Source organism: Folsomia candida, unplaced genomic scaffold (genome assembly GCF_002217175.1).
Source record: "Folsomia candida strain VU population unplaced genomic scaffold, ASM221717v1 Fcan01_Sc004, whole genome shotgun sequence".
In the NCBI taxonomy this organism is placed as follows: domain Eukaryota; kingdom Metazoa; phylum Arthropoda; class Collembola; order Entomobryomorpha; family Isotomidae; genus Folsomia; species Folsomia candida.
Window position 1 is genome coordinate 11,733,254 of NW_019091196.1, and position 17,878 is coordinate 11,751,131.

The 17,878-nt window shown below is 37.2% G+C and overlaps 2 protein-coding genes and 1 non-coding gene across 5 annotated transcripts; 2 read left to right on the plus strand and 1 right to left on the minus strand.

Annotated features, from left to right (window-relative positions):
* The first annotated feature begins 696 nt into the window (after positions 1-696).
* On the plus strand, positions 697-2,634 carry LOC110849167. The gene is made up of 6 exons (XR_004834725.1): positions 697-815; positions 896-1,100; positions 1,170-1,393; positions 1,461-1,589; positions 1,657-1,940; positions 2,018-2,634. It is a non-coding gene; the product is annotated as an uncharacterized LOC110849167 (transcript).
* Positions 2,635-4,505: 1,871 nt separating this feature from the next.
* LOC110848092 lies at positions 4,506-7,896 on the plus strand. Of its 3 annotated transcripts, XM_035850705.1 has the most exons (9): positions 4,506-4,951; positions 5,020-5,182; positions 5,258-5,359; positions 5,427-5,693; positions 5,773-6,232; positions 6,328-6,474; positions 6,552-6,852; positions 6,921-6,998; positions 7,058-7,896. In XM_035850705.1, the coding sequence occupies exons 2-9, from the start codon at positions 5,055-5,057 to the stop codon at positions 7,633-7,635; spliced, it is 2,061 nt and encodes a 686-aa protein (XP_035706598.1). In that variant the 5' UTR covers positions 4,506-4,951; positions 5,020-5,054; the 3' UTR covers positions 7,636-7,896. The 3 variants fall into 3 exon arrangements, with proteins under 3 accessions (XP_035706598.1, XP_035706597.1, XP_021950902.1); XM_035850704.1 differs by having other exon boundaries at positions 4,506-5,182; XM_022095210.2 differs by having other exon boundaries at positions 4,508-5,182; positions 5,273-5,359.
* On the minus strand, positions 7,897-17,143 carry LOC110848093 (BAG domain-containing protein Samui). Its single transcript, XM_022095212.2, has 4 exons — positions 16,505-17,143; positions 9,936-10,156; positions 9,090-9,868; positions 7,897-8,972 (listed from the first exon to the last, which is right to left on the minus strand). The coding sequence occupies exons 1-4, from the start codon at positions 16,925-16,927 to the stop codon at positions 8,692-8,694; spliced, it is 1,704 nt and encodes a 567-aa protein (XP_021950904.1). The 5' UTR covers positions 16,928-17,143; the 3' UTR covers positions 7,897-8,691.
* Positions 17,144-17,878: the final 735 nt, after the last annotated feature.

Consider the following 17,878-nt stretch of genomic DNA (forward strand, 5'->3'; position numbering starts at 1 on the left):
TTAATCTGCATCACCATCAATTGGTCTACATATTTTGAATTATTTATTTATTCTGCTCAGTTCTGGTTTAGGAGGCATCGCTTGGATTGAAACTAATAGAAAACTTTGTCATTATCAATTCATTAGCATGGCGTCATTTCCCTTTTGGTCGATGATATGCATAATATTGCTGATAATTTGCACAATTTCTATAAATGCACAACAATTCGTAAAACCCGTCCTAACCCAAGGCGGTGAAGATCCCGACCCCGTAATTCGTGCAAGACGGGATTTCGTGAAGCAGGTTAAAAGAGAGGAATTGCAAATTAATACAATTTTTCTACAACTCGCGATTCGAATACATTTCAGATGATGAAAGATGCATGGGACCACTACGTGGAGAAAGCATGGGGCGAAAACGAATTGAAACCGATTAGCGAGGTAGGCCAACCAGGTAATCACTTTGGAGGAGCAAAGGTAGGGTGCACGATAGTGGATTCATTGGATACTTTGTACATTATGGAAATGATGGAAGAATTCACTGTGGCGAGAGATTTTGTGCGTGACGAGCTGGACTGGAATGTGGTAATATGCAAATTAGGATGATATTTATTAGATGATGAAGATATGCGCAATGACCTTGATTTGGTGTTAAGGATGCTTCCATATCTCAATTCGAAGCAACTATTCGGTTCATGGGAGGTCTTCTGAGTGCATACGCGTTGTCGAATGATCCCGTATTTCTGAAGAAAGTTGTTCAACTAACGGATTTACTGCAACCAGTTTTTGACACACCTACTGGTTTACCATATCGTCATATCAATATTTTGACTGGGGTACCATTCTTGTGTTGTGCATAGCTTTTGATGAATTATTGGATTGAAAACCTCTTGAATTTTTATATCAATCATTTTAGGAACCAAATCGAACTAACGAGAAAAACTTTTTGGCAGAAGTTGCTACATTACACCTGGAATACAACTATCTGACCGATATCACTGGAAATCCTACTTATCGGCAAAGGGTGGATGTTATCCGAAATTTTTTGAATCAAGTCCCTAAACCATATAATGGCTTATATCCTAGCGAACTCAATGTCATTACTGGAGAGTGGACGTCCGGTATTTACATGATTTTTTTAACACAAATTATACAAGACCTTGGTGCATGATTATGATTTATTTTCTCAGATCAATGGGACCACCCACGGACAGTATTTTTGAGTACTTTTTAAAATCATATATTGAAACCGGACTTCCAGATACTTTAGGGCTACAAATGTACTACGATTCAATAAACGCCTTTTTTGACAATGGTTTAATCCAAACGTCAAGTCCAAGTAATCTTGAATACAATTCTGAAATGGTTAATGGCACCGCTGACCCTGTGGTGCATCATTTGACTTGTTTTGCCGGTATAAAAATAGTTTTGCAAGATACATATTTCCAAATCTTTTATGCATGTAAAAAATGTTGATGCAGGTGGAATGCTGGCATTGGGAGTTTATTGGATGGGAAGCGAACACCCAAATGCAACGAGGGATATGCAACTCGCAATTAATTTCACAAATACATGTTACGAGTCATATCTTCGAAGTGTTCCAAAATTGGGTAGAATTTTTCACTCAATAATCACGATAGAGCAGTGACAAATGTGCATTCGATTTATTTCTCTCAGGTCCAGTAAGATTTAGATTTGATGAAGACGAGGAAGCCGTCGGAATCTCTGAAACGGATCGGGATTGGAAATTGAGACCCGAGCTTATCGAGACTTTTGTGATCCTCTTCAGAATCAGGGGGGACACAAAGTATCGAGATTGGGGGTGGGAAATTGCCCAGAATATTGAAAGATATTGCAAGGCCGGCCCAGGTAAAGGGTAGTCGGGAATTGTGGATGTTTACCAAAATATTCCGGAACAGGATGACGTGCAACAGACGTACTTTTTGGCTGAAGTTCTCAAGGTAAATATAATAGTTAAGTTGAAATTATGTATATAAGCTGAGAAATGTACGGTAATATTAATTTATATGTATTGCAGTACCTTTATCTATAATAATTGGATTACACGGAGTTAAGTGGAAAAGTCGAAGAAAAAGTTTTGCTTTATTTTGTCAATATTTCGAATGCTATCTGCTATTCATTATCAAGACATTTACAAGATGGGAAATTTGTTACAAGATTTCGTGTAATGTTTCCTTTATCTATTGTTCAGCACACCTGACTTGATGCAACTCGATCAATGGGTGTTTAATACGGAAGCTCACGCTTTTCCCAGGAGGTTTTAATTTTTTGCAGTTTGTAACTAAGATTATAATATGGACATGGTCATTGATGTAAAAGAAACTGCAAAAATTTCAATTTTCATAACGTGGGATTATTTGACACTTACATAGGCGTTACAGTGGCCCGACCCTTGTAAATATGACGAGTATATGATTACGTTGGTAAAAAAATATGGTGTTCCAGGAGGATGAGCAAGTGACAATGCTACTTTTTTTAATGTGTGAAAGGTGTATTTCCCGTTACAATCTTAGTGTAAAGTCAATTACTTCAAATATTTTACTTATTTTAATTGTATTTTAACCCGGAAGCTTTTCCTCCATGCTTTATTGTTTTAGTACAAAAACATAAATGACCAACATTTTGATAACTATGGTTGAGACATTTTTCATAACTCTTGCATTATTTAGTATGGACAGATCTCGTTACATACAACATTACATGTCAAGCTTTTGTTGAACTTGATAATTTGCGAGAATTATATCACTTTTAAAACTTGAAATATCTGCATACATAGTTTCATGGGAGGAAATATAACAGGGAAATTTTTTCCTGTCCAGGGTACGATTAAGATTAAGTAATTATTTTAGCACAATGCATCTCGAATGCTGTTAAAAAATTAAATCTACACGCACTAACTGCGTGTAGATTTAAAATACAGTTATTCTACCACACACTCCAGTACCGGAGTGTATGTAATACATATCATCTCAAAAAGGTACAATTTGACATTAAAAAATCGCTTAATCATGTAATTACTACTCATCTTGTACTCCCCAAACCCAGCCATCCCGATGACAAAAAATTGTTATTGTGACTCAAGGAGAATTGGACAAAAACGGTTTTCTTGTCTTCCTAAAATTGTGATTCACCACAACAGTTAGAGATGAATCTGCCGACTTTACAGCTATTTCACAACGACCCAACTACATATTAAATCAATGCAAAATGAAAGTCTGTCAACTGTGACTGTACAATTTATTAAAACAATTTCATAATCGTTGAGAGGAGTGTGTGAGAGATCGCCTAAAAGTGTACAGACACAAGGCAATCACGAACAAAAACCAAGGACACGGCTTCAAACGACTAATGCATCTTTTAAGTACCTTCTCAAACTAGGTTCAACTTGATCAAGTTAAGTTAACACTTAAATAATTGGCAACATGATTTGCATGGATGGCAAATATTTCAAAATTTGTTAGTCTGAATTTTTTAATTAACAGTTCATAGCCCGTGCACAAGGTCGAATATGTGCAATTAATTGAGGAGTTCAAATGCAAATGATCACCTCAAAAAACAGATGCACTGCTACACAATAAATACAAACAGCAACGTTAAATTCATAATTTATAACACCATCTTTATCAGCTTTTTGTTCATGATATCCATCCACCGGATATTTCTCAATTTCATATTTAAGACTGCAGTGTTTAATCAAACCCCTTCTGAGCCTCGGCCTGCTCCTGTACACGCATAATTGCTCCGGTCTACTGACTTAATAAATTATACAACTTGTAATTTGTATACACGTGGATGTAGGAATGTATGTACGGCACACGTTATCACGCATTCCGTAGTCCGTACCGTGCCATCACCAAATTCAACCGACACAATTACAGATCACCAAGATCAGTCGTGATACATAATGCTATATAATTTTTAATAAAATACTACTCTCTTTCTCGAACGAGGTTGTCGTTGACGGTTTAATTTGGGTGAGTAAGTATTTTTAATGGATAAAAACTACTGAAAATGATGTGAGAATGAGCACTATGAACTTAAAATACCTTGAAAAATGTAAGCTATCAAAATGCAGTGCTGTATTCTATTATAGAATTTCTATATGTGGGAATTATAGATTCACGCCACAATATGACGACTTTTCATGAAAATGCAATGAAATCCAATGCAAAATTAATTAAATAAGCAATTGCAATTATATTCCTCATTAGACTTGACACGAAACAAACTGCATTTTTATTTGTTCCGTTACTGCAGTACTTATTAAATAAATGCATACATATTTTGCTGCAGTTTATTCAGTTCTCTTGTTCACAGCGCGATTAAACGGCAAGGGTCAGCATGTGATAAAGATATAATAATTATTATTTAACTTTTGCAGCTAAACTAATCCTAAACTATTATACGACGTGGAGGTGGTAAATTGGGGGGCACTGCTTAACCAAGCGCAAAATGGTACTCGAGAAGCTGTATGTACATACTTAATTTAGGTTTGACTTAAGAGCGGTCAACACGCTACACGTTTATTAAGCACATTTTCATCCACTCTTATTTTCTACTGTCAGTATTAACACCTTGCTTTACATATATTTAAACTTCGTTTAAAGTAAATTGTTATAAATTAGTGCCTTAAGTGCAACACAACAGACTACTCGTGCCAGCTTAAATAAATCAATAATAGATATGCTACAAGTGGTCTCAATTTAGTGCATTCAACTGTGTTCCTAACTAAATAATAACGCGTGACTTGGACAGCTTGGGGTCATTCTTTGTCTACCTTGGTCTTCGAAAACGTGCATTTTTTCTTTGTTACTTAATTACCTAAAATCCGAATACATTGCCAAAAATCAGGTGCAGCTTTACCATTTTTGTGAATTTTTTATCAAACCATGGATTGTAAGGATTTCTCGAGAACATTTTACAATAATTTCGCACGAGGTTAACTGAAAGAGTTCGTAAAAATTTCAACAAAAACAATAATTGTTTGTCAGGATTTCTATTTTCGAAAGTGTTATTAAGGTATCTCAGATTTCGAATAGTCATCATCTCACTGCATGAAAATGGAGCAACTATTGTCCGATTTTTCCATCTACATTTGTGCCACTCTGACTCCGCTTCTGACCGCTGTGATTGCCACCAAGACTTTTTTAAGATTCTACGATCAGATTATTTCCGGTGTGAGGTAAGTCATAAAAGTCTAAAATTTCGCATGGAGAATATTGACGGGGAAGGTGTAGCAAATTCTGTTATGATTTAGAATATGCATTTTCAGACAATTGAAGACACACATTGAAGATTGGATACTGGTTTTATTCACCACTTTTTGGCTCGTCTTTGTCAGCCAGCCATACGCACTTTGGTAAGTTTATTGTATCTCAATATTTTGCAATAAATGCATGTTATTTTTACGATTAACTCGTTTTTAGCGTCCTTTGGAGATGGTCGGTCAAATGGTACATGAAAATTTGCTACGGCGAACTCGGCGACATTACAACCGGAGCTGATTCGACAGGATCCTTGGACACGCCAGAATCTCGTCAAATTATAAAATCGCTCAAAGTTCTCCGAGGCAAGTGTGACATTGCAGAATTGAGAAAAAGGGTGGAGCAAACGGCTCGCAAAATTAATCCTGCAACAGGAAAATTGGCACATCCCAAATTCCACCAGTATTTGGAAATCAGAGGAGGTTTTTAGTAAGAGAATGAATTTTTTATTAGATAATATTGTTATTAGTTTACCTGACTAATGTACTTAATGATTGCATCTTCACAGTTGCTGGCGACCTTCAAAACCGTTGGACATCAACCACCACGTCCGTTTTGCCGAAGGGCTTGACGAATCCAGCAAATCCATCGGGGAAACCGAACTCTTGGACATTGTGTCAAAATACTCAAATACGGAATTTCAAGAGGGGAGAAGTCTCTGGGAAATAATCGTGATCCCAAAACTTCATTACGAACATGAAGAAGGCAATGTGGAAAATGCGGATGAGAAATTCGCCATTCTCGTCCGAATCAGTCACGGTCTGGGGGACGGGTTTTCATTTTTAAAACTGGTCATGCGAGACATGGCGGGTGCGAATCAGGAGGACTACGTCCCACCCCACAGACTACCAGAAAATCCATGGCTCAAAAAGATCTGTATCTGGTTGTACCTCTTCTTCAAAACTCCGAGAGCTTTTTACAGCGAGTTGATCTTCATGGACGATAATCCTCTTCACAATCCAGACTTGGTAAGAATATTAGTGTTTGAATAATAATAATATTATTAATTATTGCGTGCGAATATATTTGTAGTGAAATATTCGTACATGATTTAATACACTAGGTTCTAAGTGGGGAGAAAGTTCACGCCTGGGCGAAACCCGTAAATGTCAAGTGGCTCAAGAAACTCAAAACCAGGCTGGGATGCGGAATGAATACCATTTTATTAAACACCTTGAGTTCTGCTTGTCGTCGGTACATGATAAGTCGGGTAAACTAAAATGAGCTGCATTATTACGGAGAAAGTCCTGGTGTAAAAATTCAGTAATATTTAATTAATTAAATTAGGGCGTCGCGGAGTCCGACCTCCCCAAGAACATCCACACCATAATTCCAGTACCTGCCCCCAACCACCCGAGTGACCAGATCGTCAACAAGTTCTCCATCGTCTATCTCCCACTGGAGTTGCAAAAGTCAAAAACGGTGGAACGATGTCGTGAAATTGAGAAGCAGAACCGAATAATGAGCATGTCCCCACATTGCTACCTCAACCTCTTTCTCATGGATTTGCTCTGCGTGTTCAACGTGGCTTTCTCGAGGTGGTTGATAGTCAATAAGCAGTGCACCTTGGTCATTTCTAATCTACCAGGTACATAAACTGGCTTAATTGCTTATTTTTTTTATGGCCTATTAAAAGGTTACATAATTCTTTAACAGGGCCAACTAAACCCATTACAATCTGGGGCTATCCTATGGTCGATACGATGTTTTGGCTGCCGAATGTGGGCAGTTCAGGTGAGTTGGTAGATGCTATTTCTCTAGAATGACTTTATATTTTATTTTATTTTACTCAGGGGTTTCCGTCTCGTTCTTGTCGTACGGAGAGAAAATGAGATTTGGAATTGCCGTGGATGCCGGAGTCGTTCCCGAGAGGAAAGAAGGGGCCGAGTTAATCTTGAAATGGATGATTGATGACTTAAAGGCCCTCGCCGCCTCGATAAATCTCTCCTCCGATGAGGCCACCATGTTCATCGACCTTGCTGTTGAAAGTGGTCGAGGACAGTCTCAAGTGATGGGAAAAAAGGACAGGGACGAAATTGGATCAGAAGATTGCGGGTATGGTGGAGAACCGTCGGATATTTCGTCACAGGATGACGTTTCCTCGCAGGATGACACCGACGAAGATTTAGAGGAGCAACTAACCATCAAACTGGAGGAGGAAAGTGTGGGTTTCAAGAAGAAAGGAGTTTTGCATTCCGAGAGTAAGAATAATAATGAAAAGGAAGACGATTCTTCGGAGAAGGATTTGGTGGATAAGCGATTTATGATGAGCCAGTCTCTTCCCGTTGTAAAATCACAGCCTGTTGGGAAACGCAAAGGTGGAGGAGGGGCACGCCATCGAAATAACTTGTCGAAAGCTTCAAAATGTTGAGGATGGCCCCATATTTTATCGTAAATTGTTTGGTGCATGTCTTTAACATGATATTATATTAATTATTTAATTATACTGTTAATTTACTAATTTTAATATATATTCCAACGTCAAATCGCTCATCGCATATATCATAATATCGTATTAGCATTTTTGATGCAAGTAATTTTTAGTTAATATAAAAACATTTGTGATATGATAATTATAAGTCAATGAAAAATATGCACATGGGAAATAAAATAGAGAGCAAACACTCAATAATTCACGCTTTAAATATTTATTCAACATTGATTTACTGGCAATTTATTCCATTTACACTGCACAATAAATGAAAACAAATAGCTGAGAGATGCAACAATAAGTGTTGTTGTATGAGGCACCGGTCGTACATACTTTCTCCTTTTGGTGAGATACATAAATAATAATAATACACAAATTCCTGAACTGAAAATGAGTTTAGCTTATTAAACGTAACAACAATCGTGTAATTTACATGTAAACAAAATTAACAATATTTGCAATAAGTACTATCATATAGTTTTTCCTACCGTGAAACGTGTATCACAGCCGTAAAGAGACCTCATCATCATATAGAAGCTAGAAGTAAATAATAACAATAATAGTTTACTCGAACGACATCCATGGCTTACCTAAACTGCTTTTCTTACATACATAGTTGTTGCATTCTATTCTGACTATACGTATTTATTAAACTAAAACTGATCAGTTTTCCTTAGCATGCTATACGAGAAACTATTTATTATAAATTGGGTCATGCAGTATTAATAGCACTCAAAATCATTACAACACAATGAGGTTTAAACACAGAACCACCTTATACAAGACGAGAAATCGACAGAACCACCTTATACAAGACGAGAAATTACATCAGTAATTAATATGCAATACAATGCTGAGGAAATTGAAGGCGAATACTGACCTATCGCAGTAATGTTTAAAACAGTGGTGGCAGAATCTGAAGGTAATCTGTGATGACAAGTGATTCGTTAAGCTACTACCATAAAAATATACGAATATTTAGCTGGACTATCTGAACTATGCTGAAACTTTGACCGTTTCTGCGGAGGTACTTGTTTTGGATGGTGTAGAAGGGTTTTGTAGACTGGTATTACTATCAGTAGATTCTCCCCCTTTGTCAGCATCAGGTTGTTGATTTACTGAAGAAGTGTCATCGATATCCATCTTTGATTCCTCTGCTCCAGATTTGTTGTTAGAAGGAACTTTGGATTCCAGTTTAGCAATACAACTTTGGATCAGTTTTATACACTCTTTCCTAGCGTTACGAACATCCTCTCGGCCCTCAGTCTCAATCACATCTGAAATAAAATATTAAATATCAAGTTGAGTAAAGCATACAAAAAAAATTTACGTGGACACCTTTGATTGATATGTCTTAATGGATTAGTTATATATGTTCATATTTATAATCCTACCAAGTTTGATGAGATTTCTCGTCAGCATCTCGTCCAAGAATAAAAACTCCTTGTCCTTTGTTTTCCCAGTAAATTGATCAATTTTGACACTCAATTCGTTCACATCTTGAGTAATATCTGCAACTTTCTCCAATGGGTCTTTGGGCGGAGTAGGTTTCTTTGGTGGAGGCGTAACCTCACGAGGTTCGGCAGGTCGAGATGCTTTCTGTTGCTGTGGAGGATCAGCATGGTTTTGCTGGTAATGTTCTTGAGAAGTGGCAGGACCAGGTCCATATCCGTTGTTTACAGAGGGACCACGTCCTTCCACAAATATCGGGATTGGACGTCCATCAGTTCCTACCTTTGGTGGGGTTTTCTCTTTGGTACATTTTCCACCCAATTGAGTTGGTTGAGGTACAGAGTGGTTCGTCACTACTTTAGGTTCAATGTTGATGCTCGAGACAAATTTTTTGCCACCACCAGAACCTTGGCCGTCATTGTTGGGCGAATCAGGGGGAGCAGACTGGGCACGCGAAGATCGACCCGGAGATGGCGATTTTCTTACTTCATCGGTAGAGCTTCTCTGGGGTCCAGGAATATGATGCATTTTGATGTGAGAATCTGGTGTCGGAGATGGACTCATACTCATTCCTTCTGGCGCAGGCATTGGGATCGGCGTTGTTGAAATGGGATTGCTCCGTTGGACTGAGGCATTTGCTTTCGCAGCAGCTTTTGCATGCGCATTTGGAGCAGGGCCGTTGTGTGATGAGGGGGACGACGTGCCATCACTTCGTTCAATCCTGAAGTTCAAAACATGTCATGTTAAAAATTACTGATGATGATGTTAATGAGAAAATGCAATCTCACCGAATCGGTATAATGTGTTCTTCCCCAGTAGAAGCTGTCGATGAACCCGACGCACCTCCTCCGGATGATCCAGAGTTGTGTCTTTCACGATGGAACGGATTTCCCCCAAAGGGATCATCCTCCCACGCTGGACGTCTCATGGTAAACATTGGATGTCTGGCTCCCGGAAAGTCGTGGTCTAATCGAGATCGTGTACTGTCAAATGGGAATCCTCCCCCGTTCTGTTGAGAAATAAAACAAACAAACAAAAAATTAAATGTCAATCCCAAATATGGTCATCATCAGCCAAATTATCTTCAACAACGGCGTCACTTTATGTTCTCATTACACAGTTGTGTGTGTCTGGTACATTATCCACGCAAGATTAAGTTTCACATTTACTTGACGCCACACAACTATCACTAATATCACGCAACAAGATTAGCGTCTTCCGCTAGTCTTTGTCGTCGTCAAATCAAGAGAGTGGTGAGACGCAACATGTTATTGACTAGGCCAGGTGAACAAGTTTTTTTCTAATCTTGCGTGCAATTATACAGAAACCGAAATCTGTCAACCCACTTGTCAACACTTAAGAAAAGTTTGTTTTTTAGCACCATCAAGTAGACCATATTTGGACATCCAAGCCATGCGGCATATCTAATCTATAGTCGTCACCATTATAATAAGCCCCACAGACAAATTGGTAGAGATTAAGAAGGTTTTCACTCAATGCAATGCGTACTGATGCGTATCATCAAATAAAGTTTAGAAAATAATAATACTACGTGACGAGAGTGTTCAATCAATTCTCTGATGATTTAAAAGCAACTCGACCATAAGAATGCTAATATTTTCATAATCTGAATTGTAGTAATTTTTACCAATAATTTTTTATGTGATTCCATTTTTGAATATTCAACAGCCCGAGGAAGGACACCTTATTGGTATTTATCCACTTTCTGATCGGTTAATAACTTATCGAGTTATGTAGATGTCATCTATCCATTAATAATTTGTGCCAGAATTTCACTCTCGATTTCCTTAATTGTTGTCCGCACCATATAAATTAGTGTGGTTAATAATAATGCATTATCTTTCGAGAGACGGTACGCATGTTATTTGCGTCGTGATACTTGTAACAAAACTGATGATTTATCAGACAAAAGTGCTTGGAATGTGTACTTTTTAAAAACAAAATGCCACCTCCATTGTCGAGTCGAGAAGACCAAGCAAACTAACTAAAAACGAGTACAACAAATTCAAGATGTAAATGGGCTAATAGAAATCAGTTGTCAGTGGAGTGACGCCAAGCAATTCCAAATAAGGAATCCGAATCCAATAGTTCATCACTCCTCGTGGTCTCCTAACAATTTTTAAAGCGGAATGTAAAGAACGGAAAACAATAAGGAAAACTTTCTAACAAATTCTTTTGACAACAATTGGTCAAATTCAAATTACGAAATTATTACACACAAGACAAAATTATAAATGTCATACCAAAATAAATACACATTTTATTGCCTCCATACGCCAGCCATTGCCAACAGCAAGTGGAAGTAATAAAATTATAATGCTTATTAAATCAACATGCATGTGCCGGCAATTACTTAAATAGGATGGGGGACGACGACGACGACAACAATGGACCAGCGTGGAATTATCGTTCATGTCGATCTGCGACTCAATCTTCGTTTGGAAGATGTGAAATGATTGCCAACTTCCTGCCATTTCTTTTTTTACAAATAGCTATCACAAGCTAAAATTAATGTCACATTTACTCACTGTAATTAATTAATGAGCTTTCCTAGAACCTATGCGCACGTACCTATTTTCATGCAGCGTGTAATTAGAGTTAATCGTCCACAAAAAAATGTCGACCATCATAATAAATTATTTCGATAGGAATTTGTCCCCATGCAATAATTCCAAATATGCACTTTGAGCATATAAATTAGATAAAAGGCTGCCCAAATCGATCGGTCGATGCAGGGGTTCAACCATTATTAGGAACAATCAGCACAATATCGTCACGAGTATTTTTTTTGCCCTCAATTCAATGAGACAAAATCAGAGTGATATTAAGCAGACCTTCAACTCCAGACATTACACGGGAGCAAGTGCGACAGGATAAAATAAATAAAATTGACCTGCCCATAATGAGTTGGTCGAGGTTCTCTGTTTTACGAGGATCAAACGGCCTTGACTCAAGTACCTTCGTCCGTCTATCTGTCACCATAAACCATAATCATCACCAACATAAATCCTAGGAAAAAAACGAAATGGACGAGAATTCTGTACCAGCCCTACCTCACGCCAAATGGTGAACATTCCTTCTCCGGATGACATGAATGAGCGAATTTAATGCATCCGTCGCCCAACATAACATTGCAGACCGTGATGGTGTAGAAAGATGAGTGCAGAATATCTCTCTGAAACATGCCACATCACCACCACCACCGATTCAACCAAACCGAAATGCCGATAATTTATTCGCCACTCAATATTCATCAGTTCAAGGCAAATGTCCAAAGAAACATTGCACAAACGAAGCTACAAGTATATGGATGTAATAAATACACATTTACTATGCAAAAAGTGGAACGTGTTTACAGTCATCATAATATTAATGGATAGAATGGATTGACAACAGACTGGGTGGAGCTGAATAGTGAATATTATGTCATGCACAAAATTATAGAACTTTTCTCTTCTCCAGTAATTAAAGTGAACTTGGTTCGTCAGCAGAATTTCCACCCACATGAGTGAGAACGAGATGTTGGATGGTTATCCCACATGACATGACTATATAGACACCTTAACGTCTATTTAGCTAAACAATTATTACCTGTCGTTATACTTTTTTATTGCGCCTTCCCTGTCACACCAGTAGTAGTTGATGGATCACATCCAACTTGCTTCTTTTTTTTTTGCTATGAACGACGACTAAACTTCATAATACGTGTCACTTCCCACACATATGCATTTACTTTTTTACCACTACATTATGACGATAACTACTGAAATACAATCCACAAATCTGGCCGAGATCTTATTGCAAATTTGGTACAAGGGCTGGCTGGAGAACTAAGTGAAGTCAATATTGACCATTCATTTATCACCATCATTACATTCCACATACAGCATTTTAGTATTATTATATTGCCCGTGATTTAATCCTTCAGCTAAAACAGGATATTACATGCAAAGGCACGCGTCTAGCAGTAACGACTGGAAAACGAAATACGGGGCTGTAAATTAAATTGACAGTAATAATTTGCGGGGATAATAACAAACCTTGAGGATTCGAAATGAAATGACCTTGTGACAAGGAATATTTTTATGTGAAGTGTGTATTCAAAGTAAACCTAACCTATCTCAAATGTCATCATGCATATGTACATAATGCGTACTATCTGTTGAAGGAGTGATTCCAATCACAGTAAATACCAAACCGACAATAAAGTCGTATCATCATAAGCTAAATACACGTAATAATTTCATAATTGCTAACCTGACCTAATTTCATTTCGATTTTCTGTCGTTTTGCTCAGTCATTTTCTCCGAAAAACTAAGCCAATGTTAATGGAAAATAATAATGACCTAACCTAAATTTCTCATCAAATACGTATTCATACGAAGGAAATGGAGTGAATCTGTGAAACTCACCCACCTATAACAGACTGACACAATTACTTGACATTTACTAAACCCCCGCCTTCTTAATATCCGAAAAATGGAACATGGATTGATGGAATTGAGTTCAGTCTTTCTTTATATTTACCCGTAAGCAAGCAGGTTTAATGTCATAATTACAAATTCCACAAAAAACACCATAAAATCGCTTCAGGTTATTCAAAATAGATTAGAAAACATCCCAAGGTCTTCGGCTAAAAAGTGCCTACCAAAACCAAAAAAATTGAGCCAATATGCATCACGTGTAAGAGCGCATAAGATCTATGCCTACCAAATTTTGAGTGGTTTTTACACCCTCCTGTCTTATGATAATTTTTAAAGAACGCAATTCAGTAGTGGAGAGAAGCATATAGAATTGGTTTATTTTTAAGACGTGAGTAAAAATCTATGTATGCATGATGATAGAAGAGCAAGATGCTCATCTGCATACGTAACTTGTATGTACGTATTTTTCAAATATATATTACTTCACTTATTGCATTGAATCCATCCACATGCTTTTTTACAGTGTGTGCTTGAAAACTTGGAAAATCCGAACGCTCTACTCTACGTGAGACAGAAGTCAGATTGAACTTTGGCAAAGTCTCAAAACGCCAAGCTGCAAGCTATTACGACAACCTATACCCACTAACTAACCATACATTAATTTCAGTCGAGAACAGATAGAAAATAGAGCAATCATTCGATCAGTATGTAAGCGTAGGAATGGTATAGCACTTACTTCACACAAAAAATTAGCACTTTTTCCGAGCTTTTAAGAATTCCTTCCTTCCTTCCAAGTACTGGCACGTACGTATTTAGATAGGTGCGTTCTAACCATGAACCACTGTATGTATGTACTTATCTGTCTTAAAATTCGGTAGGGCTGATGACGAAATGAACGGAAATATGCATTCACCCGATATTACTCACCACTTTTCTTACGTACCACCAAATGCCAAACACCACACTTTTGAAAAGCTCCAGTTGTCCGAGTCAAGTTCAATACGAGGTCTCAAAGTCGAGTGCAAAATGCAATTCTTTTGCAGAAATGTTTCCAACCAGATGAAAAATAAATGCTCGGTTTCAAGTCTGTTAAAGGAATGACCTACGTGAAGGATGGGGAAGACACCTTTTATTAACTTGAGTAAGTGTGGGTTGCAAATTTGGACATTTTCGCATCTCTTTGAGTTTGCATTACCTCATCAGCACGTCCACCACACTAGCCCAACATCCATGTATAGTCACATAAACAGCTTTTTATTCCTAGTCAACACAATTGGCAGAGATTGAGACCACTTTGCAATTTTCAATGCGATGCAATTGTTTTTGGGGTTTCTCTTCATCAGCATAAAAAAATCGAGTATGATTTATTATTGAAATCTAATTTAAAAAATGATCTATGCCAAATAAACCCACTACGGAGCGACCTAGAAGACAGCTCCAGCTAGGATAATCTTCTTCGGATCTTTTGTTCAAAAGTTAGTGTATTTAAACTACACCTACTGTATCCATGCACGTGTAGGATTAATGGTCGATGATCATAATCGCTTTGTAATCTTCTTCTTTTTTCTCCTATCCTTTCCTCGAATATTTTTTTGTTTCAAATGAATCCTATAGTTTTATTTAATTTTAGGGTCCGGTCGAATCTCCTTTGCTATTTATTTACTACCCCCATCGATCCGTATTTGGTATGCATATTAAACATGCACAATAAAACTCAGGCAATTTCAAGGACTGAAGTAAACTGAAACCTCAAATGTGTACCGTCTGCCAATACGTATGTATTATTAGTGATTCGATGCCAAATAAATTAAACTCAAAACCTTGTAGAAATCTCCGTCTTAAAAACTTACATTTGCTCGAGATTTACTCGAACAACTAAACTGAAATGATGGCTAAATTGCGTGTAACTGGATTCTTGGACCTGATTTTTAATTGAATATATGTACGTGACCTGTCAACCGTTCCACCTAACGCACGTACATAGAAAAAGGACATTGTCTCATCCGGATAAAGTACCGTAGTAGTAATTGTGGAATCATCAGGTACATGTTTACTTTAATGATAATTACCAGACCTAAAAACATAATGTTATGATGCAAACTGCTGCTGTCAAAAACAATGCCGATTAGCATGACGCCTACAACAACGCGACGAGTGGATGATGCAAATGTTACCACCGAAATTTAGCAAACCTACGAATAAAATACAACCCACCTACAAACAAAGATGACCAGAGGGCAAGTGAAGATGACATCATTTTTTAACACGAGCTCATGTCAAGTGCCTTTATGATTACCTGAAAAGGTGCGTAAACAAACACCTACACAATTAAACTTAAACTTCTTAACGCGGTTTAATTTTCTACCTTTTTTACCCTCAGTACCATGAACACATGACTTTGATTGCATACTTGCTTATATACAAGTCAATTAAGTATTCTCAAACAATACAAATACACGATTGAATTAAAACAATCTCAATTTTCATAATGAAATGCATTTTTCTGCATTATCACTAAATAAATATGTAAACAACATCTAGGTATTTATGATTACAAGAAGATTAGTCAGCATATTTTGTAATAAAACAAACAATAAAGTATGTAATAGAATGCACAGTGCATTATGCACTTTATGTATGGAATAACTGATGTAATAATAAATTCGCTGAAATCAGTAGCACTACTGTCAGTTTGCTGGATTTGTAAACATTGCTGACTGATCATTTCCAGGTTATATTTGACTTCATCGTTTTATATTACTTCATTTTATATGAACAATTGAACAATCGCAGTAATGGAATGAATGAACAAATGAGGGTAAAAATATGTGGCCTAGCGCTAGTTTGAAATTCGTCACGCCAAAATGAATGAAATTAATTAAAAACTGCCAAAATTTCCGATTTATACTTACCCTTCCAGCTCTAGGACTTCCACTCCCAGCATGATGTGCCCCTCCGGGTGCTGGAGAACCACCCCTCGGATGACTAGGAAAGTTTCCAAATGGGTCGGAATCAAAAAACATTTTCCTCTCCTCTTCAATATGTTTCCTTAAGTCGTCTACAAAATTATCCTTCTCGAACACACCACCGCCTGGACGATTGCTGAAAATCCGTTCACTTAACCGAGGTCGGTTTTTCTTTCGGTTGTAAAAGTCTTGGAAAAATGGGTCAGAAGATTCCTGCGGGGACTGGCTTTTACTCTTGCTTCGATTTTGACTATGGTTTGAAGTTGAATTATTCTTCAAATTCTGGCTAGATTCTTCCTCTCGGTGGGGGTGGTTTTGGCTGTTTTGGGACAAGTGCTCTTTATTCTTGCTCTCGTCAGACGAAGACATTCAGCAAGTAAAGTCTCATTTATATTATAGCTCGAGACCAAAGACAAAACGCTGAAGAATGTATACGTGTGATTTTTCGAAAACTATTTGATATAAACTTTTCTATTTTAAAAACACAACTTTTTATTCTGAGAATAAATTGCAAGTCACAAAACTGCAAACTTTGTCCTTACAAAATGTGATCTGTTCAACCCGAGTTACAGAATGAGAATGTGAGTTCAGTCACAAGCGCTTACCATATTACAGCCGGGAGGGTTGTACACCTTTTACGGTGATTTACTAAAATGTGCGAATAATATCTTTAAAATAATGCCTGATTATATAATAAAACAATTAAGTTATTTTTTCGCAAAATTTTGAAACCAGACAAAAATAAGTGATTTTAGGGAGCATTAATTACAACTGGGAGACAACTATGAATGCTATAATAGTTGGTGAAAAGTGGTCCCAACAATTAATATAAAGAGTTTTCAAAATTTGTAACGTTTCTAAAAATTGATGCATGATCCATCCTTACATGCGAAATTGCAACTATGCAAAAAATCATGTTTAATCCCAAAAAACGTTTGTGAGAGCAGGCTAGAATTTTCCACAATAATCTCGACCCTATTGGTCCTTTCATAATTGCGTCACTTGTTCTCCTTATCCTGCAAGAATTAGTTATCTTAAATGCCTCTTGATATGCACTAATGTTGCTGATAAAGGTTGCATCTTTGTATTTTTGAAAGAAATGTGGGTTTGGTGCTTTTTGTGGATGTGGCGCTGTATAGGAGATAAGCATGTCTTCAACAATTGCAGGAACTTTCAACTACAATTACAATTACTGGAATAAGCAAAATTTAAATTGCTGGATAGCTACAACATTTTGCAAATATTTTGCAAGAAACATGTATGACTCGGTTTTTATTAGAGGATTAAGAGGATACAAATATGCGTCACTGTTGTTTCGTC

Excerpts from the sequence above, each read along its gene's own strand:
- LOC110848092 (XM_035850704.1), top strand. The coding sequence starts at position 5,055 with ATGAAAATGGAGCAACTATTGTCCGATTTTTCCATCTACATTTGTGCC. Across the intron at positions 5,360-5,426 it reads AGCCAGCCATACGCACTTTG|CGTCCTTTGGAGATGGTCGG; the intron begins GTAAGTTTATTG and ends ACTCGTTTTTAG. Across the intron at positions 6,475-6,551 it reads GTCGGTACATGATAAGTCGG|GGCGTCGCGGAGTCCGACCT; the intron begins GTAAACTAAAAT and ends TAATTAAATTAG.
- LOC110848093 (XM_022095212.2), bottom strand. The coding sequence starts at position 16,927 with ATGTCTTCGTCTGACGAGAGCAAGAATAAAGAGCACTTGTCCCAAAAC. Across the intron at positions 10,157-16,504 it reads GAAGTCCTAGAGCTGGAAGG|AACGGGGGAGGATTCCCATT; the intron begins GTAAGTATAAAT and ends ATTTCTCAACAG. Across the intron at positions 8,973-9,089 it reads GAGAAATCTCATCAAACTTG|ATGTGATTGAGACTGAGGGC; the intron begins GTAGGATTATAA and ends ATTTTATTTCAG.